The sequence below is a fragment of the Syzygium oleosum genome, unplaced genomic scaffold, assembly GCF_021117445.2.
Source record: "Syzygium oleosum isolate NSW1041296 unplaced genomic scaffold, Sole_v2.1 Sole_v2.63, whole genome shotgun sequence".
Taxonomy (NCBI): Eukaryota; Viridiplantae; Streptophyta; class Magnoliopsida; order Myrtales; family Myrtaceae; genus Syzygium; species Syzygium oleosum.
Genome location: NW_026607547.1, coordinates 372,501 through 396,697, shown reverse-complemented (window position 1 = coordinate 396,697; position 24,197 = coordinate 372,501). Strand labels below are relative to the sequence as shown.

The following is a 24,197-nucleotide window of genomic DNA, read 5'->3' as shown; positions in this document are numbered from 1 at the left end:
CCATTTCGATTTTATCTAGGGTTCTTGGATTCAATACTTGATCCTGGGGACATAGCAATGGTTGTTGCTAGTGCCCCTTGGCTTGGTTATTTAGATCAATCCATAGAAAGAGTTTTTTCAACCAGAGTTTGAGATACTAGAAAGGGCCATCTCGATTTAATGCTGATGCTGGGAAAATTTCTTTCGATGATTGATAACCTGAGGCGGAACCAACAAAACCATATCCCGTGATCTCTTACTCTTGGACATTAAGTTAGTTCAGCTCCTTCTCTTACTGATGTGGCATTTTGCCTTCAAACATCTGATTCACTAGCACCGGAAATTCACCCAACAGCTAGGCCAACAAGCCCAAGGGGAGGGAAGAGATTGTTAATCGGAAGGGGAAGATTTCGAGCGAATTCGAATCCCAAAGTCGAAAGCTCCCGCCGTTTTGAAAATTGCTGAGAAAGAACTCCACGGGACAATGGCCATTGAATGGGTCAGCAAGCGTTCGAACGAATCAAGACATACCTTGCAAATCCTCCTATTCTTGTCCCGCCAGTGCGGGGTCCTCCGCTATTATTATACCTTTATACCACGGAAACGTCGATGGGATGTGTCTGTGTCCCAGAGCAACATGATGAGACAGGAAGGAAAGAAAGGGCAATTTCTTATCTGAGTCAGAAATTCACTGATTATGAAACTAGGTATTCCCCTCTTGAGAAGACGTGTCTGGCCTTAGTTTGGGCAACCAAAAGGTTGAGACATTACATGCTTGCTTATCCAGTCAAACTACTCGCCAGGATGGATCTCTTGAAGTATCTATTTGAAAAACCTGCATTGACTGGAAGGACTGCTAGGTGGCAATTCATTTTTTCGAAATTGGATATCACCTATGTTACCCAGAAGTCAATCAAGGGACAAGCAGTGGCCGATCACCTGGCTTCGCACCCATTGCCGGATTACGAGCCGCTCAGAACTGATTTTCCCGATGAAGAGATCTTGTTTGCCACGGAAGAAGAAGGGCCTATGTCTGATGAATGGACGATCTATTTGGATGGCGCTATGAATGAAGACGGAAGCGGTGTAGGTGTTGTGCAACTATCGCCAGAGATGACCAGGATCCCATTGGCCTTCAAGTGGAGTTTCCCATGTACGTACGAACAATGTTGCTGAATACGAAGCTTGCATTGCTGGCCAGCAGCCCAGCCAGGAGCTATCAGGAAAGCGTTTGCAAGTCATTTATTATTCCTTCTTGGTAATAAGCCTTAGGAGCGGGCAGGGCAAATGGAGATTGGAGAACGAGAGAGAAAAAGCTTATACCATATCATGAGTACTTAGAAAAGCTCATGGACCAGTTCAAAGAAATAAAGTTTTACTATCTCCCGGGGGCGCTGAGCTGAAACCAATTGTGATTTTTCAAATAAATGAACCCGCATACTGTTATCAGATTGAAACAGAGCCACAGTCCGATGGGCTCCCCTGGTACACAGACATCATTAAGTACTTCGAGGATCGCACATTCCCTGAGTACGCAACAGCTAATGCCCGACGTACCATCCGGAGGTTAGCTACGCAGGAGTATGTGGGGCATTTATTGTTTTGTTTCTTACAACAATGTCTTACTGAGGTGTCTTCATGAGTCTGAAGCCCAGAAAGTTTTGAAATAAATCCATGATTGAATTTTCGGAGCGCATGTAAGTGGGAAAATGATGGCCAAAAAGATTCTAGAGCAAGGATCTTACTAGTCAACGATGGAGACTGATTGCTGCCAATATGTGCAAAGGTGAGGTTTTATTTTAACAATCAATTGCTTGAACAATTGAGGAGCGGAAGCCACCACCCTTCCACATAGAGGGATACTCGACCCTGAATAAAGAGGTTTTGGTTCTATTCGATTGAAAGCGCGACCCACCATGGGAGCTTCAGATGACCATATAAAAAAAAAGAAAAGTCTCTGATCTAGCGAAACATTCACTAGTATACAATTCAGCCCTACTTAGCCCTACCTAAGACGGAGCAGCCCATATATATGAAAAAGAAAGATAGGGCTCGATCGCCCAGGGAGAACCCAATCTGTGAAAGGATGGACTGACAAAAATCCATCGAACCCACAAAGAAGATAAAAAAAGAAAACAACTAGAGTGCCTAGGAATAGGAAAGGAATGCTTCTCCTTAAAAAAAAAAGTTAGTAGTATAAATAAGTACGCTGTGACTTATAAATAGGAAGATGAGGAGATAACGGGCGAAGGATATTCATGATATTAGGTTGGATCTCTCTTCATTCGCTCTGTTCGCGGAGCGGCATACCGAAAAAAAGAAAAGCGTTCTATTATAGGAATAGGATTGGAAGCGATGACTTAGAGCTAAAAGCAGGCGTCCTCCTATTATAAGATAATACGATACCACCTCCCACTTGACTTTAGTCCACCCGGCATAACCGCATTTCAACCAACCGACTCATTTGCCTCTCCGGGGATGAAAACCCATGATTTGATCTGCTAGCTTGAACGCCTGGATCATGCCGAGAAGAGAAGGTTAAGAAAAGACTGTCGGAACCGATCGGAGGAGTATTTCAGAGTCCATCCCCGCCTTTCTCTTTATTGAGAAAGAAGGAAAAGATATAAAGAAAGGTTAAACATCCATCGCTGCCGTGATGACGCAGTTGAGTGTTCATTCGATCCACCACCCGAGGCCAGGCAAAGGGTTCGGAGTTGGGTCCTAGGCCTAAATCGGATCGGCTTGGCTTCGTATGAATGGAACGGCATAGGAAAGCAACCATTGTAGGCTACCACGATATAATTTGGATTCCGAAAGATTTTATCGCTACTATCGGGGCGGGGGCCCGTCTTTCGAGTCGTTCTTACGGCCGTGGTAGCTGCAAGCCAACCTATACTTTCCTGGGGCTTGCTCTCTCGTCTTCTTTCCTCCGCCTTCCTCTCGTAATTGACCCTATCTTTTCTTTTCTGCTACGCCTATCCATCCGTCAGATTGACATCCAGCCGGGTGAACGATAGCAGCTCCTGTTTACTAATGGATCTGCCGCCGCTAGTATAAGAAAAAAAAAGCACATAAGGATCCGGAATATGAAAATATACTGATCACTGATCAGGATCATATACAGCCCAGTATTACCAGTAAGAAGTTCGTAATGTCCCTTCATGGCCGGCCGGCCCGATCAGTATGGAGCCGAAGGCGAAGGTTTCCAGCGGGCCCCCTTCTCTTGCTTCCCCTTAAGTGACAAGGGGGGTAAGGTAAGGAGTAGTAACAGAGTGGCTCGGTCATGTCATCGATAGGCCTCTCCTTATTCATTCTATCTATAGAGCGGGGCCGCGGACCAACAATCCAGCAAAAGGGCTTAAAAGCTCCTTTCTCAAAACTTCCCCTTTCTCTAAGTTGTAAGCATCAAAGCCCAGCAAAGCCAAGCTATACAAAGAGCTCTTTTCAGCCCCTACTCCTAACAAGTGAAAGTTGCTGGCACCCACCATACCTTGCTTCGGGGCCGATCTCTTGTATCGGAAAATATATTTTTATTTTACTTTGTTCCACCACAAATAGATTTCGCCGCATGGATTGGATAGAGTCCCCTGATCTCGACATCCAAGCACGAATTCCTTGAGAGCGCTTCGGCGGCGGATAGCAGCATGGGCAAAGCACTCTGCTGCGGCGAGCAGCCGATTCTTATTGCATTCACCAAGATAGTCTTACTCGCTCCTGAACTCTGTGGCGAGTTCAGCCACCACCTCCGGGCCTGAGCTCTGCTCGAGCGTAGTCAGCCAGCTTCGTGACTTTGCTTAGCTTCCAGCGTTGCAAAGGGATAACCTTTCACTATCTAGGCGCCCTAAAAGGAGGGGTCCCACGGAGTTCTTCCTCGAAGGTCAAGCCGTAGTCCCTGTCCCGGGGATAAGTGGAAGGAGTTAGGAGGAGGGAGCGCCCTTTGCCCGAAGAAATAGGCGGCTTCGCCTTCAAGCCGTCAAGAAAATCGAGCTAATATATGATCATGACAGTACACTGATGCATAGGTCTTTTTTAGGGCCTTTTGATCATGATGCATCATGAACGTGCCAATATGTGATCGGGGTGAGCGGTGGTTAGATATAGGGGCGGCTTCGTCGGCTTGGATTGGAAGGAAGGGCTTTGCTTTCCGATCGCTTTTTGAGGCCGGTTTGGATGAGCGTGGGCAAGTTCGGGATTCGCTATCGCTTTCGGCTTGGAGCGGCTCACCCCCTTTGTCACTTAAAGGGCAAAGTCGCTGAAGCGAGTCTAAAGGCCAAAGAGTGATCTTTGAACGCTACTACGCATCACCTACTATAGTAAGGTAGGTTTGGGTATAGCAGGACTTGAACCTGCGACCATTAGGTTAAAAGCCCAATGCTCTACCAACTGAGCTATACACCCCAAAAAAGATGTACTAGTAAATAAGGAAAGGATTGGTGCGGAAAAGAAAAGAGGGCGGCCCCTCTTCTTCTCATCATATTAAAAGGGCGCGGCTCTGTATGAGGCTCGTACTGCAGAGCAAGCGAAGAAAAAAAACTACAGGGCGCGCGTTATCACTCCCGCAAGAAAAGGGCCTAGCTAACGCGCCCCAACTTGAAAACTCAAGGAAAGCCTTGATCGATATGAGAAGCGCTCAAGCACCCAACCTATACAAGGGGCTTGGGCTCGAAAGCCAGCCTTACTCAACAAGCACCTTTCTTAGGTTGGGTGCTTGCTTACACTCATTGAAGATTCTATCCACAAAAGAAGGTCAACGGGGGAGACTCAAGTTGCTCTCACTGACACCATCTACGAGAAGGTGAGGTCGTCTTTCTTTCCAGCCGCCATACGGTTCGACTTAAAGCCTTAAAGACAGAGAAAGGGAGGAGCAGTTATCTATGTAATTACGGTCTTTGTTTTGTTGGCCGTTCTTCCGGTCGAGCACTCTCTTTTCTTTGTCCAATTCCGTCTTACCAAAGAAGACTGACTCCTTACCAACCCGCGAAGGATTGTGAGGTTGGACCAGGTACGAAGAATGAATCTCTATCTGTGCACGGAAGTTGCTGGCCGGCGGCCGCTCAACTGTTCGAGCGCAATGCAGTGGTGGTTGGTTCCGATTCGACAAGGGTAGAATGCCGGGTCGAAGGTCCAGTACAGTAGGTAGCAGGCGTGTTCGGTTTTGGCTCCCGAGCGAGAACGAGAAATAGGCGATGCACCATCCTTGCTGCTATGTACGTTGACCTTGACTTGACAGATTCATCCAATTGAACCCACACTCAAAGAGGACCACAAGCTCAGGGCTCGACGAAAGAGAAAGTATCAGCATTAAGAAACTTCTTGGGGTTAGCAGTGAAAGAAAGAGCCCGGCATTCATTTCTTCATTCATATTCATAGCTGAGTCTACTAAAAGAGGGACCAGCCTCATCGTGGTGATTAGAGGACATCTCTGATTGTTCACTTCTAATGTGACACGTTCCTTCCCTGTTATATAATCAAGGGGATCCGTCGGCTAGAGAGCGGGGCTATTCTTATTCCGGGGAGGCAAAGTAGCCCCCTCTACTGATCGAATCCTCAGTTCGGAGGTCTTCGTCAACATGTTACGAGGCTCCAGTCTTCGGCGGGTCACCATTACTTGACTTAGAAAGGCGAACATCTGGGCAAGGGAAAGCGCAGTGCGCCTGGTGCAAATGGCTTTCTTTTTTCATGATATACCAATCAGAATGGGGGGCCCTACCTACGTACATGATTGATATAATCACTACGTAGGGGGGTGGCGGTCAACTTGATGCGGGAGAGGTATGAGTGCAGTTCGATCTTGTGGTGTATTCGTTTATAGTTAATAGGGCCTCTTTCTCGTTGATCAGTTCGACTCCGCTCTATTGAAAGGTCTCCATTCCTACGGCGGTTTTGTCAACGAACGCGTCTCGGGCCGGATTGACTAACCTAACCCTTACAGAAGGGGGCCTTGCCATAGTTGGGTGCTCCGCTTTAGTGTGATTGACGAAGGCTAGGCTAGGTTTGGTAATAGCCAAAACAAATGAAAAGAGATGGCGGTTCCTCGGCCTTGCCCCATTCCGCTTCTTAACCTATGTCTTGGGTTGGGAAAGCTGCTTCACTTCGTGCCTCTGCCCTTGAAGCCCCTCCTTCTCCATTCGACATGGCTACAGCCAGACAGTCTTTCTTTCTTGAACGTAGGGCAGTTCGTTTCTAATAGATCAAGATCAGGTCGAAATCAGACATTAGATCTGGGGAAAACTACACTTGCATTCCTTCATTGATGTGATGTAATCTCGGTTGAAGATGAATCAGGTGCGACAGAACCCATTCAATTAGCTGCCGCTTTCCTTCAATTCAACTACCTGCCACTATAGGAAGTGATGTTCCCAGGCTAGGCTAGTGAATCGGGGTAGCTTCTCTCCCTAGGGTCGATTGTCCGTCTAGTGAGTTAGCGCTGAGACTTTCTCTCCTTCACCCACCAGTCAAGTCAGGGCTGGTCATGGTGACAAGAAATGCTGTTTCAACTCAATCTCTGTCAAGTTCTATTGTTTTGGCTAATGCCTGTGGCGTTGACCCCTATCTTTCAAGTTCTACTCGCTACTAAAGAAAGAAGGTACGGTCGAAGCGAAGGAGTCACAAACCTTCAACTCATCGAGGAAAAGGCAATCTTCTCTTTATCTATCTCTTATCTTTGCTCTTGACGTAGTGGCTACCACCAATTTTTCTAAGACTAAGATCGATAGACGAATGCGCCCCGTGATGAAGAGAAACTGATCTTCTTAGTCCCAGAGTATTGTAACTCACTTAGTCTGGAAACTCAGCGCTGAAAGCCCGATTGCCCGATGTTCGACTTTGAAAGCGAAACTGGCTTTGTTTCTTGCCCTCGCCCTGAAATGCTAGAAGTTTGCGATATCGCTTCTCTTGGGCTAATGCTTGGTAGTGCCCGGACTTGCTTTCAACCCCACGGGCCGTCAAAGAAAGGAGAGTGGCTGATTGAACACAATCAATGCTTTTAAAAAGCCCTCTCCGACAATCATAGTCTCAGTGGATGCATCTTGAGGACATACTTCAACTGTGAACCTGATTGATTTGATGATTCGTCTTTTTTCGACTTGCTTTATCTCACAAGGAACTGCTAGCGTCTGAGTCTATCCCAAATCCCTATCGTGAAATAGCTTAGAGAAAGCTCATGGGAAAAACCACACTTTTCTTTATTCGGTTAAGTCAATCAGCCCCTAAGCTGGCCTCTGTCTTGTCCGTCTAAGGCTGGGACTCCCCCAATGGAATGGTGTTTGAGCGGCTTGGCATTCCGCCCCTATCGCTAAATCAATGAGATACGTGGATCAAGAAGCTCTCTTTGTTTGAGCGGCTGTCTCTCCTCTGCCTAAGGTCGAGTTACTTTCTCTTGTTTTGACTTGAACGCACGTGACTCACTCGCCCGAAAGAGCGCTTTCACATACCTCAGATTCTCTTATTCATAGGCTAACGAAGAGATCCGGTTCTACCTTTCCCCTTTCTATGGGGTGGGACTGGCGAGCACTCCTTGCTTCAGACCTCTTGGATTCGATAGTGGGACTCCTCGCTAATGGGGATTCATCCTCTCCCGAGGGCCTGAACGCGCTATTGAACCTCTCGGTAAGGTCAAATGGCATTCCGCTACTGACCTAATCGACTGTTAGACCTCCGGACTTTGATCCATCAGACATGAATGAAAGGGTAGAACCACTCTAATGATTATACGAATCCCTACTCTCATCAAGGGCAGGCCTTTTGTTTTCTTAAAAGCTTCAGTAATAGCCAACCTATCTGTTATCAAATGGCCTAGTCGGAACTAGTCTCGTTACTCAAGCAAAGCAGTCAGCAACCGCATAGAGAGAGTGAAGCCAGGAATGGAATTGGTGACTAAAGCCAATCCCTCTCTTCAAATCCAATCACGTATAGAAGATAGTTGATGCTTTCTCTCCAACTCCCTCTCTTTCCATCTTGACTGTTAGATCTCCGTACTGGGACAAAAAAGATCGGAAAATAGAACATGTTCTACCCTTTCCTTAGATTGCTTTCCTTTTTGGCCTGGAGACCTCTCTCCCAATGCCGCTACGCCCCTCTAATCAAGAAGAAAATGTGAATCAAGTTATGCGGCTCCTCTGCCTCTTGGTCAAGCAGCTTCTCCTTTTTCCATTCAAGACTGGAAGCTAAGCAAAGTCACGAAATTTCAACTTTTACCCTGCTGATCTTCTTCTTGTGGACAGTGCGATGACAGTTTTTAATGTGCTTCTCATGTACCGGTACCGGCCTTTGGGTCCGATCAGGCTTCCCCCTTTACTTCTTCCTAAGGTCGAGCTGCTATCGCTGCTTGCCCCTCTCGTCTAGTGGCTTTTGCCTTTTTCGATATTGTAAACTGTTTGTCTAGAAAGAGAATGCCTACTATAAGAAGACATAATCTAAGGGAAAAAAGAAGACATGAGATCAAGTGAGAACTCAAGAAGGTTCTTTCTCCTCAAGAAAGAAAAGACGGCACGGAACTTGGGTAATGGCTTGTAGCTTTTCCACCTACCCATCAGACAATCTCTACTTTGAGACCTGATGAATGAAGGGCGGGCTCACTCCTCTAATGCCGTGATAGAAGAGAGCAAGATCAGGTTCTGACTTCACTTGACCCCCTACTCTCATCAATCATAGACTTTGAGATCGAAACTGGCTTACTGGCTGATGGCATCTTGTGCCTTCTTGACCTAAAGAATGGGAGACCTAATGCTTTGAGTTTGCCTGCTTTCTTTATGGAAGAGAGGTTCCAGGGGAATCAATGCTCTCAGCTGAAACAGGGCTTGAAGCCTTCGGGAAATCTTCTCCTTTCTGCTCTTCTTCTTCCTATCGAGGTAGCTTCTCTTCTGACTTTGCTTTTTTTTTATTCTCTCTCTGTCAATCTCATCTATAAGTCAAGGCTTTTCACAATCCATACTTTTCCAAGTCTTCCTGTTCCGCTCCTTTCCCGGTTATAGATAGAAGAGACTCTGATCCCTCCTAACTAAGTTGCGTAAGTGATGATGCCACAGAGGTGAACCAGGTCTCCTTTGATTCCGTACTCAAAAATTCAATTAATGAATGAAGTGCGGTTTCACTCGTTTTCCTTTCCGTCCCGATGAGATCTGGTTCTCGAAGCGGGTTCAGACTCAGATGAGTATATCTCGACAGGAAACCTCAAAGGCTGACTTGCCTTGATTGAATATAGGTCGGTTCCAGGGGAATACGTAGAGAAATCATCTTCTTAAGAAGGCTTCCTGGGTTTGTTAATGGAAGAAAGCTTCTCGTTGGCTTTGTTGCATGCTTTCAAGAGTGAAGGTCAATTCAAGTATCTGGATCCTCCGCTTCTGCTCGGGTGACTGCTAGCTCCTTGACCGATGAGACTCTACCCCGCCCCCAACTCTAGCTGAGAAAGACCCTACACCCACTTTCCCTTTTCCGCGTGTCCAAAAGCCCGGCCTTTGTGGATTGAGGCATTTTCTACCGCTGTTTATTTAAACAATCGTTTTCCCCTACCGGTCCTAAGCAATCGTTCCCCTTATGAGGTCCTATTTGGTTCAGTGTCATATTAGAGTCACTTGAGACTTTTGGGGTGTGCATGTTATCCTCACTTGGGGCCTTACAGAAAGAAAAAACTCTCTCCCAAGTCTATCTGTTGTGTTTTTCTTTGGTACAGTTCAGTTCATAAGGGTTATCGCTCTTTGGATCCATCTTCCGGTCGGGTCTATATATCTCGACATGTGATTTTTGATGAGCTGTCCTTTTGCAGATCGGCCAGGCTCTACTTCACCTGGACTCCTTGCCAGTCCATCTGATTCTGCCACTCCAAATATCACTGGTTCTGTCATTACATTGCCTCTGCCTATTACTCAGGATTCACAGGCCACCATGGCACCACCTGCACCTGCAGGCGGCTACAGATACATCAGCTTCACTGGAACTCTGGCGGCTAGCATTGTGCATTGGATCGATGGATAAGAGAACTTTTTTCTCATTCAGAGCGGTTAGCTATGTGCTGACAAGCAAAGCTAAGCTTCTCTCTAAAATGAGGGAGTCTTTTCACTTTAAGCAGATTAGGACAAGGGAGAAAGAGCTTGACACTCCCATGTTTTTGGACTGTTGGCTTTTTTTTTCTTAAAATAAGGCAGGTTATTCAAATTTGAACCATTAGAACGTTCTGTTCTGCGGCCTCTGATTTGACAACACAGTGAGATCTGTAATCATACTTGTACAATGCTGATGTTATAAAAGGTGGTGGTCATGGGCTTGGCTCCTCTGGGTTGTACTCCCCACTACTTGTGGCTACACAATATCAGAAATGGAGAATGCCTTGATGAGATCAAAAATATGGAAAGATTGGATCTAGCTCAGCAGGATAGGTTACTCAACCATACTGACGGATCGGAATAACATAACGAAGTATGACTTCGCTAGTCGCGAGGAAGTGTACCGGCGTCCGTACTGGAGCGGATTTCCGATAGTTGGAAGGCAGCTGCACACAGCATCTAAGAAAAAAATGAACCTCTGTTTGCCCAACTCTTTTCTTTTTTCCTCAGAAGAATGCCCTTGACAGTGATGTTGTGTCGGATCTTGACTTACTATACTACGAAATTACTGGTCTATACATTGATTGCCAAAAAAGCTTTGATGCCGGCCTCATCCCACCCATCCTTTGGAAAATTCCCTAGCGCTCGAGGCAAGGTAGGAATGTTCGGGCTGAGCAAAGACTTTACTTTAAAGTAAGTTCAGGCTGACTTTTAAACTAACCAAATCGTGCAGAACTTCATCGAGAAAGGGATGCTGCTTGCCTTCCCGGAGTCCAAGAGGCCGATGCAGATCGACAAGTAGACCTTTGCTAAGCGGGTCCATACTGCCGGAGTTGCTAAAATGGAAGAAGAAAATCCGTTACCAGGTTTTGTCGACGACGATGAATGAATAAGGGAACCCCGGACTTGCCCAATATAGCATCTTCGTTAATCGTATTGAGCTAATCGGAGCACCGAGAAGTCACTCACGTCCGAAGCCGGAGGTTCGTGCTCAGTCTCAAAATCTCGTTCAGCACACTGGAACCAGGGACACCACCTTAGGGAGCTTCTTTGGCTGGCCATGCTTGGCCGACTGCCTACTTTCTTATCCCATCCACCGCCCTTCATCTAACTGCTTTAGTCAAGCAGTCACGTGCCTCTTCCTTAATTCCATCAAGCCTTCTGCTACTCGAATTGCTGAGGCCAGGTCCTGCAGATTTCGTTTTTGCAGCTCTTTCCGTGCCCACTCCTGGAGACCCATCTCAAACCTAAACACCTTGTCTTATTCTGCCATGTTCCCGATCTACAGCATCAATAACTGCAACTGCCTAACAAGCGAACACTACCTATATATCATGTTCCAGTTTACTTCCTGACTATTCAAAGCATCGAGAAAGAAATGGTTTAATAAAAGTTATCTCCTCGACCGAAAGCAGCTCTTCCACTCATCTCATTAGCAAGAAAACCTCTTCCTTGCAAGGAGACAGATGCCTTATCATCCCTATACCCTATATTCTACCTGAGAACTAGGGCTATGTCTTCAATGTCGGCCTGACGAGTGATAGAAATACCTTACGAGGGCTAATTTCCACTATTAATGGTCAATCAATTGACTTCCGACTGCACTCTACACTCTAGCTTTCTTTAATTCCGTTGGATTGCTTTGGATGCTTCCTGCTTTCAGTAAAGTAAGGACTATGCTTCTAAGCGGCATTAACATCAAAGAGAGGATTCGGTGGAAGTAGGGAAAAAAGCACAGTTGTAGTTCCGCTTTAACTAATAGTATTATAAAAGAGTAAAAAAAAAATGGATCGAATGGCCAAACCTGGCTCCTAGTACGTACCGTTATTTACACCTATAACAGGACACCAATACCCTACCCTATTGGAGAGAAGCTCTAAGCACCACTGAACATGAGAGTCGAAAGACTTTTGCATCGGTCGTCTAGGTTCTAATCCGTATATCACCCGGGAACTCACTGTTGAAATTCCGGCAACTTGTTCAATTCCTTCTATTATATAATAGATCAGCCCTTATCAAGAACTCTCGCCAAATCACCAGCCTTCCTATTACGCCAGAATGTACTACCACCGTGGTCATTCATTCCTATGCCAAGGCCGGAGGCATGGCAGATGAACTTCACTTTGCCCCTCCCTTTCACTTATACGAATAGCTCGTAATGCTGCGTCTTTTCCGAAACCGGGACCTTTTCTTTTCTCATTACTTCTGCTCCTTGCATACCCTTTTGTCTTGAAGTAAGACATTTGAAGCAAAACATTCGAAATAACTCGTAGTAGAAATAGCACATATATTTAAGTTTGGATCCGCTTTATTTATTCTCTTTTTCCTTTAAGGAACTCCTATTTCTCTCCAGCCAGACGCACCAAAACAAGCAAACGGGTGCTGTTATCCATATCCTGTTAGTATTCCTCCTTTTCTTATAAAGAAACCAGCTTAGCAAAACTTCTTTCACCAAGTACGGCATGACCTATTGAACACCACACATAGTAGCAGCTCTCAAAGCTCTCTGGTCACACTAGACTGTAGCAACAAGTGGTTAGTACTTTCACCTTCTTGCTTGCCCATAAAACACCAATTAATATACACCTTACCCCCTTCTAAGATTTTCACCAGTTCAAATTGCTCCTAAGAAGCTTCACATGCAAAAATGGCAACCTTTTTAGGGGTGTTAGAGTTTCGCTTCCAAATAGCCATGGAAATGAATTATCGGCTGAGTAAGTGAATGCCTCATAACAGGATTTAACAGAAAAATTCCTTTTTTTTTCTTTATTGATACAGATGATTGTTCGGGCATCTCCTTGACCGAAGGAGTAAAGAAGAAGCTTTCATTTTCTCTTAACGTTAGTGCGAAGAGAGTAAAGGTATTCCCCTATCCTTCTCTAGGGGATTCATTAAAGGACCTATATTTATCCCTGATTGGCCATTGATAGATCAGACTATCACCTCTTTTTGTTGAGATTTTCTTATACAGCGAACTTGTTTAGGTCAAAGAAGAGAGAGGCTAGGAATCCGGAATCTTCCCCTTTGCATTTATTATATGAAAAAAAAACTACTAGGAGCCTATTCTTTGAACCTGAAAGATTAGATATCTAGCATTTCTATTATTAGTAAGCCTTTGTTTGAAAGATGTTGATGCATTTTTGGTGATGGTAGAGCCCTTTTATTTTACTAGTAAGGCTCGTAAGTGAGATTTGGGTCCTTAGCTAGCCCATTTTTTGTTTTAGAGGTGGTAGACATCCAGGGGTAGGAATCGCTCCTTTCGCGTCGGTTACTTGGACAAAATCAGTATGACAAGCCCACCAATCTCACTGTGGATAAGAACCAGATTGACGAAGGAATGCTTCACATATGTCTCGACTTCGACAGGCCCAGCTCCTCGATCTCTGGCTTTATGCCAACTCTATTGTATATAGAGCAGATCTATCTTTTTTCTAGTATCCTTGTGAGGTGTCTGATTCCAGTCCCTAACAGCCTTGGTGAAGCGATCTATGGTTTCTGCAATACAACCCTCTTCAAAGCACCAAGCTTTCTGAACAAAATCTGGGAATTCCGGATGTGTCAACCACGCCGCTTCCATTCTTCAAGGTCTGAGTGTACGCTGTGAAACTGACAGTCCTTACATTAAATAAAAATTGGATGGTGATCGGAATGCATTCTAGGGAGGTGCTTGACAAAAGCTTCTTGAAACTGAAGCCTCCAGGCTTGATTACATAAGGCTCTGTCCAGCCCATTGGCTCGACCCGGCCGGATATTGTAAATGCTGGGCCTGAGTGAGCCAGATCAATGAGATTGGATTCCAAGACAAACTCAACCAATTTTCTGCACCTTTAGTGTCTCACTGGGGCTCCCCCTTCTCCTCTTGAGACAACTTCATTCATGTCCCCTGCGTGAAAGCCAGGGCATATTAGCTACTCTCCCCGCCCCCTTCCTTAATCTGAATATATTTCCTGAGCTCCTCTGGGGTTGGGAATGGCATAAATAGCTGTAAATAACCAGTCCATTTCCTTTGTTTCATAGCTTTCGGTTTCTTTTGTTTTCTTCCTCCTTCGACGGAGCAAGTTTGAGTATGTGTTCAGCGAGGAAGGAGAAAAGGATCTTCTTAAACTATCTACCTCTGGTTTCCCGTATAGATCCACCTTTCTTCAAAATAAAGAATAAAATAGAAAGAAGAAAAAGAGAGATTCTCAGTACCACGAGTAGACTAACAAGAGAGGAACTACGAGTAGAAAATCAGTAGTCACTCTTCGACTTAAATCACCATATTGCGTAAGAGAAAGAGCGAGATATTGAGCGGCCGAAAATGTTATGTAATAAAGGATCGAGGAGGATTCAGGAGGAGAAGGAGGATTAGTAGGAGTCCGTTTTCTGACGGAATCGAATGATAACGACAAGGATGGAAAAGTTTTAGTGGGCCTGGGTGTTAGCAAGTATGTTCATTGTGCCTGGACTCATTTCTTCAGTTTGTTTGATCCTAGGCGTAAGTTTACTGGTTCAAATGAAGCGGCGATATCTTGGGGAAGGGGAAGACGCGGGGTAGAGGAATTGGTCAACTCGTCAGGCTCATGACCTGAAGACTACAGGTTCGAATCCTGTTCCCGCATAATCATCTGAAGCCGTAGTCAGCCTCAAGATTCCGTAAGTAACTCAGTGCATGGCTTAAGGCTTAGAAAAAGAAAATGAAATAAGGAACAACCGCGCTGGTTGTAGTCGTTCCGCCCTTTTCTCGAAGAAAAGTTTATCATGACTCATTTCATTCCCTTTTTTGGTGTCTTAGCAGTAGGTTTTTTCGTACGTTTTCTAGGATCAGAAGGAACCGCTGTAATTACCAGAAGTGCATTTCTCTTTCTTATTTTTTTTGTGTTGTTAATAATTCTTATTATGATTTCTCGCTTTAGATTTTCAACAAAAAGAAAAAAGAATTGGATTCTTTTTGGCTTCCTCTATTTTCTCAGAAATTTATTTTTTTTACCTGGTTCGCTTCGACATTTTCGAAAGACTTGTCGCTTTTGTAGGAATTACTACAGGAGCCCTATACACGTTCTATGTTTCAGATTCGAGCTTATCGACCGGAAACGAAGACTCTACCAGTTCCACTACAATTAATATTGAATCTTCCGATTCACGACTTTCTCATTCGCATTTTGGAGCCCAAAATCCGGAACCAGGGAATAACATTCTTTCCCATTTTGGGAATCAAAGCCCGGTGTACATGGATATGGAAATCGAATTGTATGCCCGTATTCGGTTACTTGAAAGCCGATTAATCGATCGGTTGCCTCCTCAACTTCACTCCGGTGAATACGAAAACTTGGTCTGAGACAATCTCAACCAGTCTTTTAATATTCATCACTATCACATTGCTCTCTCCAATGAGCTCTTCGACATTACTGTGCTGGAATTGAAAGCAAATTAGCAAGACCGGCTTTTTCATCTCCTTCTCAGCGAGCCGGATGAGCGCTTAAGCCAGATTATGAGAGATTCCCCTTTTAACGAGAGGGACATACGAACGGAGGCATTGGCTTTTCTTGAAGAAAAGATTGGAGCTATCGAGTTAGCAAATCCACGTTCTCAACATGAGAAAGTCTTACTTGAAATGAGCCTTAACCACTGGATCACTCATCTACAAGAACACGGGCATCGCTCCATTTTCTATACCTGATTTCTTTCGCATTTTCGTGGCGACGGTTAAGTGTGAAATCGAATAATTTCTCTAGGCTTGGCTTACACTTTTTGTTTGTCGAGCCCTGCTTCGGTCTCTGGTTTGATGATTCCTAATTCCTAGTCGATAATAGCCCTTTAGCTCTTATGCTCGTTATCCCAGGCAATATGATATGCTTAGCGCTAGAAAGACGAAATTCAATTTGAGGAACTCACCTAGACCCTATTGTCTCTATGGACCGCTACTATGGACTTATTACTTACTAAGTGGTAGAACCCTGCGTCTTTTCTCCTCCGCATTCGCTCTGGCCTGTTAGGGAGGAAATAGACGGTTAGCAAAAAGGTTTGAAGTTAGAATTGTACAATGTTATTACTTCATCCGCTGTGAATGAATAGGCTGAAGGAATCGGATCTTGTCTCTTTTAATCGGCTTTTAAGGCAGGAAGCAAGAACTCTAAACTATCTCTTTAGGTAGCGAAGCCCCATTCGTTCCCTGGGTGAAGGATCAGTAGAATCAGTCCTTGCTTTCTTCCCATAGCAGCTGGGAGCGCAGAGAGTAGCCAACCCAGTCAGCCAGTCCAGTAGCACGGTCTCGGTCCTGCAAGCCAACGGTTGCTAACTTTCTTTCAAATAAGATCTGTCCCAGCGGTCAGTCTCATCGGCTGGCAGTATTCTTTCTTTAAACCACCTTCTCTTGATGTAGAAAATCGTTTTTGAGGGAAATACAGAATTAGCTCTATCTTATCCAATGGGAAACTTTCGAGTTCATCCTTTAGCTGTCCAGGCAGTCCTATCAGTGTAGTACTTGTCTGAGGAGTGCTTCCTCCCGAGCCAGTAGGCCGATTGGTGTATAGAAAAGAACCTTTCGACAAGGAGCCAGAGCCACCGAGCCTGTGTTACTAATTGGCTTGATAGTTCAAGTAGTAATGGCGGTCTCCTGTCTGTGGTAGTCAAGCATGTCTGTGGCTAGAGGAGAAAAGCAGTCAATCTTAGTGCCCTGTAAGCGGTAGTTGAAGTCAGGCTTTATAACTCCTAGTCGGCTAGTAGAAGGAGGGGATAGGATAGAGACTAAAGAAAGAGCTCTTAGTCTACCCGAAGCGAAGGAAAGTCAAGAGAAGAGGTGGTAGCTGTCCATGCAAGGAAGTGACACAAGCTATTCTAGCAAGTCTTCTGTGGAGGAAGGAAGCCAGGGAGTAGCACTAGGGCAAGTAACTTATTTCACTAGTCTCATATGTTAGTCTCGATGCACAGATTCCTCAAGGCATTGTTTTTGTACGAGCACTAATAGTAAAAGAAAGGAAAACTGCTATTGAATGCGCTTTTGAGGGAGAATGCCCCATTGACTTCTCTCTAGAACCCATAGGGCCAATAGACAGAATTCGTCTTAGTGCCTTAGGGTACTTTAGCTATTCCGATTCAAAGCAAAGGAAACTTCCTAAGGTAAGGAAGAAGGGCTTTGAGAAGAAGCTCTTCCTGAAGTGAAGAAGGAGATGTGGCACTTTACTTTTTTTTAATCCTATCATCCATAGATAGCAAAGGTAGCCATTGGATATCTTAAATAGGAAGAATAAAAAAGGGAACTGACATACTTTACGAACGGGATTTCACCTCTTATCTTCCTTTCCCAGGTTGCCTAAACTGGATCAATGTTAGGAGGGGATTTGTGAATTTAACACAAGGGATTCGCCGCAACAAGCACCGTTTATACTGATTTAGTGAAGTATGCCATCAGTGGCATAAAAAAAGAAAAGGAGGAAGCAGAGGTAAGGAGCTTAGTTGGGTAAAAGCCCTTTTTTAGGAGTTATTATTAATAGTATTTTATATTATTCCAGTCCCATGCAAGCAGTCAAAGCAGCAGGCACTAGTCTTGACGAAGAAGAGGTCAAAAAGCTTATTGCCCAGTGAAGCAATAGTCGTGATATCAAAAAAGAGCAGGGGATGCCTTAAAAGACTCCACTAAACTCTTTCAATGTGGTGTGGAAGTACCTGTATAGGACTTCCCTTTTCCTTCTTGTTTATATTGTTTTTTGGATAGGAGAAGGACTTACAAAATTCATTAGTACACACCAGATTGGACTAAAAATAATAGATTTGAAACTTCGATCAGTTCCTTACCGGGACTTTCAAAAATACACAGCATATAAAAACTTATATAACCTCTTTTATATCTTTTATTTGTAGGCCTTCCTCCCTATCCATAAAATTTAACCCATATCGATGCATTGATGAATAAAACTCAAACTTATGGTATGTTGTCCCGGCAGTTTAAATCCTAAAGGCAAAACTTTTTAGTAGAAAAGGTACCAATCTTCAATATAGTGATTAAAGTGATCTTTTTCATATATTTTTGAGCCCTTCCAATGGATCCCGAAAGTCTTATCTACTATACCATAAATGTGTGGGAGGGGGAGTGACAATATTAACTTGCCCCTTTTTATTTCTATCTAAACTAAAGGAAAGATGAGAAGAGTCAAGTTAAAGCTTGAATGATATAACTATACATCTATTTTTGATCGTGGAATCCATTCAAAACTTCGGCTAAAGTGAAGTGATAATATGTTTAGGTGGGGTCATAAAATGAACAAACAACTCAATATCCTATTATTCATTTACATTTAGACACATAAAAACATAAAGACAAGCGAGCGTAACCCAACATATTAATAAGCAGGCTATGGGACAAGTTTGTTTTATAAAGCAATCCATCTGGCAAGGTCAATCTAGTAGAAAGGAGAGTTTACTTTTGGCCAGTTTAAGTCCTAAGGCCTTCCAACTAGCGCTATCTTTGTATGTAGTTCGCTGTCATCGAGAATTCTGTTACAGCCATTGCGATTGCGGGTTATCTTCCATCCATTCCTTCTGCCAGAGAGCGAGTTAGCATGCTAAGCTAATCCTCTGCATTTCTAGTCCCAAGCCCATGATTTCGAGGACTCAGGTAAACCCATCAAGTTCTTGTGGGAATTCCCTTCTATCCGTAAGGAATAGTTGATAGCCTCCTTCGAAGTATTTGTATCCTTCCTACTAGTAGCAGTACCTTTTATAGCCCATCCAGTTGTAATAGATAGCCCCAGTATACGTAGAAGTGTAAGTATAAGTCCTCCTAGTTAGATTTATCCGTCCCAGTCTAAGGCTAAGTTCCTTTAGTTCCAGCAGTCCTAATAGACTTCTTTTTACCCGCCATCCGTAATGTCTTCCTAATCTAATCCATAGCGATCTAGCCGAGTGAGGTAAGAGGTTTGAGTTTGATATTAAGTAATATCAAGTCTTTCTTAGTCTAAAGAGCCAGCTTAGAGCTTAGATAATCTCCCTAAGTAAAGAAAAGAGGCAGCCCCACAATAGCAGACTAAGCCTATACAGTCGTTGGAGTTCTTATTCCTTTTAGCCATTTAATTTAATAAGAATAAGAAAATGACTAAGCTCCTGTGAACTGAACTAAGTTCCTATCCTGAACTCATTCAATCCCCTTGAAAGCCTTTACTTTAAAGCAGTTCCTTTTTCATTTTTGTATGCAAAAAGGTAAGCAGGGAAGCGAGTGAAAGATTCTCATATGATGAGAAAGCCAGTCTCTTTCCATCCGTCCCAATTCTTTACCGCAGTCCCGAGGGTTAGGATCAAGGGTACGGTCGAGTTCCTTCGTCCCTTGAATATCATACCTGGAAAGAGTCAAATAAAAGTAAAGCCAGAGCTAGTATAAGAAAAAAACCTCCCGTCCCGAGTTGGCTTAAGCCATGCCTTTACTAAACTAAACAATTCTCGCCATCTCAGAGCAGAGGGCAAGTCTCACCCCACGGGCACAGCTTTACTACTTCCAATCTCCTAACTAAGGGCCTTACCACCAACATCGCTTATTCCTTCAACGGCGAATTCAATACCAGCTTCACCACGCTCTTAAAGCGCTTAATCTAGTTATATTACTAGTTAAGTTAAAGGCTATGAAAAGATAATCTCTTGTAGCTAGTCTTTTTAATTCGCTTTCTGCTATCTTTCAAATTGAAGTTGAAGTCTGAGTTGCAGCACTAGTTCCAGCGAGTGGGAGAACCTAGGGAGCTACCCGGGATTAACCAAGAGGATAGTAATATAACTATCAATTAACTATGGATACTAAGTCTTTGCCAAATCATGACGAGTAGGTAGTTTTCTTCTATGTGGTTGCCTTTGTTTTATCTTCACCAAGCGAGTTGAATAAAAAAGCGAAAGGATGATATTATTATAATTTTATCGTTGATGTTTTGGATGAATGGGAGGACGCCTGCGGAGTAGAGAAGGTGAAGCTGCTCCGTGGGCTTGGCTTTCAAGCCTTTTTTTTTAGTTTTCGAAATTTCCTTAACGCGGCTGGAGGATGGCTTCTCTGAAAGGAGAAGCAATTAGGTCGCCGACTGCTACTAAGAACCTAACAGAACTTTTCTAATTCATGGTTCATGTAGCTGTAGGATTAAAAATTGTTTAAGAGGGAGGGAGGGGTGGAGATTAGGTTGGTATCTACAGTTCGACTGAGCTGTATTGGGGTTCGAATCCTCTTTAATCTTATCTGGCAGCAGCAGGTCAAGTATGAAAAAGCAAGAAGGAAGCGGGGGTAACTTGACTAACCACCCTTGCTGCTAAGAACCTAACGGAACTTTGGCAAGAGTAGGTAAATAGGAGTTGTAGTTAGGATTCAGACCTGCTTGCCAACCCCTCCGTAGTGAGATGCGATCACCTCTTTCATTCGAGTGGGTTGGAGCATCAGTAGCATGGGACATTAGGGATGTGCTGTCTACCAATGGCCACAGATCCCATCGAACTTCTTGCCGACGGTTGAGGGGGGATTGACGTGAGTAAGGCATGGCCGTGGTTACTGGAACATTCCATCCCCAACAAACGGTGGGTCTTGGATTCCATTGGACTGGCCTTTCATTCCCAATTCCCCCTTTTATTGGTTGGCCATTACATATGTATTTAACCACCCTTTCAACATAGGGGTTCGGGGATCTCAATAACCAACTTTGATCCCCTTTCTTGATTCATTAATAGAAAATGAATAGGGGTCGACGGGTTGTTCAGATTACTATGAGAGAAGGTCCAGCGAAAGGCTAATTCTTGTTAATGTCAATAAGGCTCCCAACCTTCTTTTCTAAAGTGCTTATATAGAAAGCCTTGACCAATCTTATTGAAAAGGAATAGAACCCGGCTAACTGCCTCTTCCAAAGCTGGGCAATAGAAAAGGGGGCTAGATCGTAGGTTGAGTGATTTCCCTTGCTCGCCCAATCTCGTCTTTCATATGTATATAATAGACTCGCCCAAGTTGTTAATAAAGAGTTGGGCTTCGCTTAAACCGGCTATATAGGAGAAGTGGGGAACGAAAAGGTGTAATCTCGACCTTATGAATAGATAATTTTAGCGTGGTCGGAAAGAATGGAATCTTAGGTGTCAGGGTAGAGGGATGCGTTTTGATGGATGGGTGGGCCATGAATCCGGTGGATCATTCCCGCCTCTTCTTCTTCAGTAAAGTCGAGCCCTTCTATTGATTACGCCAAACATCGCTTTAGAGGCTCTTACTAGATAGGGCGGCAGAATAGAAGTCTCACTACTAGCTTTTAGTCCTAAGCAACCTGAAACCAACAACGTTACATATACCAGACTGCTATAGAAGACATGAGTACCAGTTAGACTACGGGACGCATACACCCATAGGTAAACTACTTACTGTCCCTTAAGTCAAGAGCTAGTAGTACTATCAGCAAAGGATATCGTAACTATGGCGAATACCTTTTTCTTGCTTGCCACATACCCGGAATGCGAACTAAGCAAGAAGATGTGAACTAAGCCCAGGGGATGATCTCGGATTGAAAGCCCAAGGCATGATCTCGGATTGAAAGCCCAAGGCATGATCCTGAATTGAAGGTCTGGAATTGTGGACACAGGGCGGAGACATACCAGGCTTAATAACGACTAAAGACCATTGGACGACCGGAAAATAGCACTTCACAAGCAGGGGCTAAAAGCTTCTTCTACCCAGTCTTCTCCCATAGGCTCATAAGAGGGATCCCTTTGAGCTTTGAGAAAGAACAAAAAATGAAACTATCAGAGCCATTGCGGGTGACTTCGAAAGGCTACGGAAGAAACTTGCTACTTTTGATTCACTCGTCGCTACTTCTTACCCCTCTATGTACCCTTTCTTTTTCGATCTGACCCTTCTATGTTATGTACCCGACACTGATTCCCAAGCGGAGGGAGAATCTTGACAAGAAGAAAATCGGGAGCGGATAGCAGACAAGAACGATTTTGCGTACGACGCGAACATTCTTGAATGTCTAAATTTAATGCTCTGCCCCCCCAAGAAAGGAGGATAAGGTAAAGGGCTCTAGTTGGAAAGAAATTTATATAAAAATGTGTTGGGGTTCACCCAACAAAAACGAGGGAGAATAGAATCAACAAACACGGAAAAGCTAGCACATTCAAAAGTCTCGAGGGAATGTTTAGCAATATTAAGGGGATCAGAACACAAAGGGATAGAACACTAAGGGGCAAAAGAAGGATACCAAACTTAAAAGGGAAAGAGAATAGATGAGCCCTTTCTTTATATAACCATGAAATAAAAATAAAAGACGGTATAAAGTGCAGACGTAGGAAGGCTTCCCTCGCCAACCGAACTGCGTCACCAAAGCGACTCCTGTTGACGGAAGATAGGCTAATTTGGATCCGATCCGCCTATGCTAGTTCGAGTCTTGCGAGTCGCTCGTTCGTTCATGTGGGGGAGGTTGGGGTTAACCGGACCAGCATATTGAGTATCGGCAATGGGTTGACCTCTCTGTGATTGAGTGGAAGCTTTGGGCATAGAGCGGAGCGAGCCCCCGGAGAGGAGTAGGAGACACCCCGTATGAGCTTTTGTAGGAGCAAGCAGACCGAGTTTCAAACCTAGGATAAGAGTCGTTATTTATTGACGGATTTCTCGGGAACTCGGTTTTTTTTAAAAGCGGCATTCTCCCTTGACTCTATTCAAAAATTCAAGAAAAGAATGGAATTCTCTCCCAGAGCTGCGGAACTCCCTCATAAACACTAGCTACAACTCTAAACTCTGTTAGGAAAGCCAGCTTCTAACTAGAACAAGAAGCTCTAGCGCGAGGCTCAAGCGAAGGGACTTTATTTATATTATTTATAGGTGGGGCTATTTCCAGAGATGACAATTATCCGCCTATCACTCCTGCACATCTTGCCTTCCCGCAAAAACCACCGAGGAATAGGATAGCGAGGAGTCTCGACTCGAAGGAGAGGAGCGAGATAGTCCTACGGTCAGTCGCAGAAGATCGATAGCTGGTGAATTCAAGCTATGCACTGATGAGATAAAGCATTCCCCGGACTCAGCCTTATGTGGAAAAGGACCCAGCCGGGGAAAGGAATAGATAGATTCAGAATCAAGATCTTATTTTGACCGGATGAAGGGTTTTAAAGCACAGGGCTAGAGATTTGTATTCCCCTTAATGCAAGATAGAGAAGGTCTGGCACGCGGGCATATCGCTACTTCTTTAAGAATCAAAAGAAGCACTAGAGGAGCGATGAAGATTGCCCTTCTAACGACCTTCCTTACCGAAGGCTAGTGCAGATGAGGGATGCGCTCTGTTGATGGACAGATTCTTAATAAGATTGTTCGACTCAGCATTCCCTGAATGCGAGGCACCGCTAGCCCGTGTCACATTTGCCGTTTTCCAGTTCGGCCTGAGATATGGTGGCTGGCTTAGTACGTTCAGTTGTCAACGACAACAGTGGAAGTCTCGATTCGACTAGATTCGACTCGACTCTGAATGGATTCAGATTTTCTCATGCAGTAGAAAACCACAACCCAAAATCCTCATTCAATACAACCATTCTACGATAGAGATCAGTTAGCCCTTATGAGCCAGTTCAGTGCGAGGACTGGAGCACAAACTGGACGTGGTTACTGAGTAAGCGCGCAACGGACAAACGCATTGTCAACGAGAGCTACCTCGTCATCAGGAGCAGTGACACCAAACCCGTCCACGATCCAATGCTCACGGGCACCTGAGGACTGTTTTCAGGGAAGGAAGTACGGAAAAGACATGCCTCTTCGACGCAACGGAACGCATCCTTTCTTCTTACCCTTCTTCATCGGTTAGGTGCTGGAGACCTGGCGGACCCATATTAGGTCAATCAATCAGAACCTCGTACCCGAGTAGATCCGGTCAGTTTGAAGGCTGGCGAACAAGAGGTTTCGGTCTTGCAGATAGACATGCAAGTAGAGATGTCCGCAACATCGACGGAAGCTACTCCGAACTAAGATCAGATGACAAACAACCATCGATCTGAGCTTATGGCCACCTTGTCGCGAGTATAAGGAGATTCTCGAAGGAATCTCGCTCGAGCGTAGGACGAAGTCGTAGCCCGATCTTTCTAAGAGTTCCTTCATCTTGGGCGAGTAGTATCGAGGGATCTTGACGCGCTCGAAGATATATTCGGCCGGATCTTCCATTCGGATGTTATCTTCGCGCCATAGGGGCTGTTGAGTTGATCTATAGAAGAGTGTTC

General features: G+C 44.5%; 1 protein-coding gene and 1 non-coding gene across 2 annotated transcripts; one reads left to right on the top strand and one right to left on the bottom strand.

The window, feature by feature from the left end:
• Positions 1 to 588: 588 nt before the first annotated feature.
• On the top strand, positions 589 to 9,951 carry LOC115661408 (uncharacterized). The gene is made up of 2 exons (XM_030583686.1): positions 589 to 1,132; positions 9,743 to 9,951. Exons 1-2 carry the CDS (start codon positions 589 to 591, stop codon positions 9,949 to 9,951), a joined length of 753 nt encoding a protein of 250 aa, XP_030439546.1.
• TRNAK-UUU (transfer RNA lysine (anticodon UUU)) lies at positions 4,305 to 4,377 on the bottom strand. Its single transcript has one exon. It is a non-coding gene; the product is annotated as a tRNA-Lys (tRNA).
• Positions 9,952 to 24,197: the final 14,246 nt, after the last annotated feature.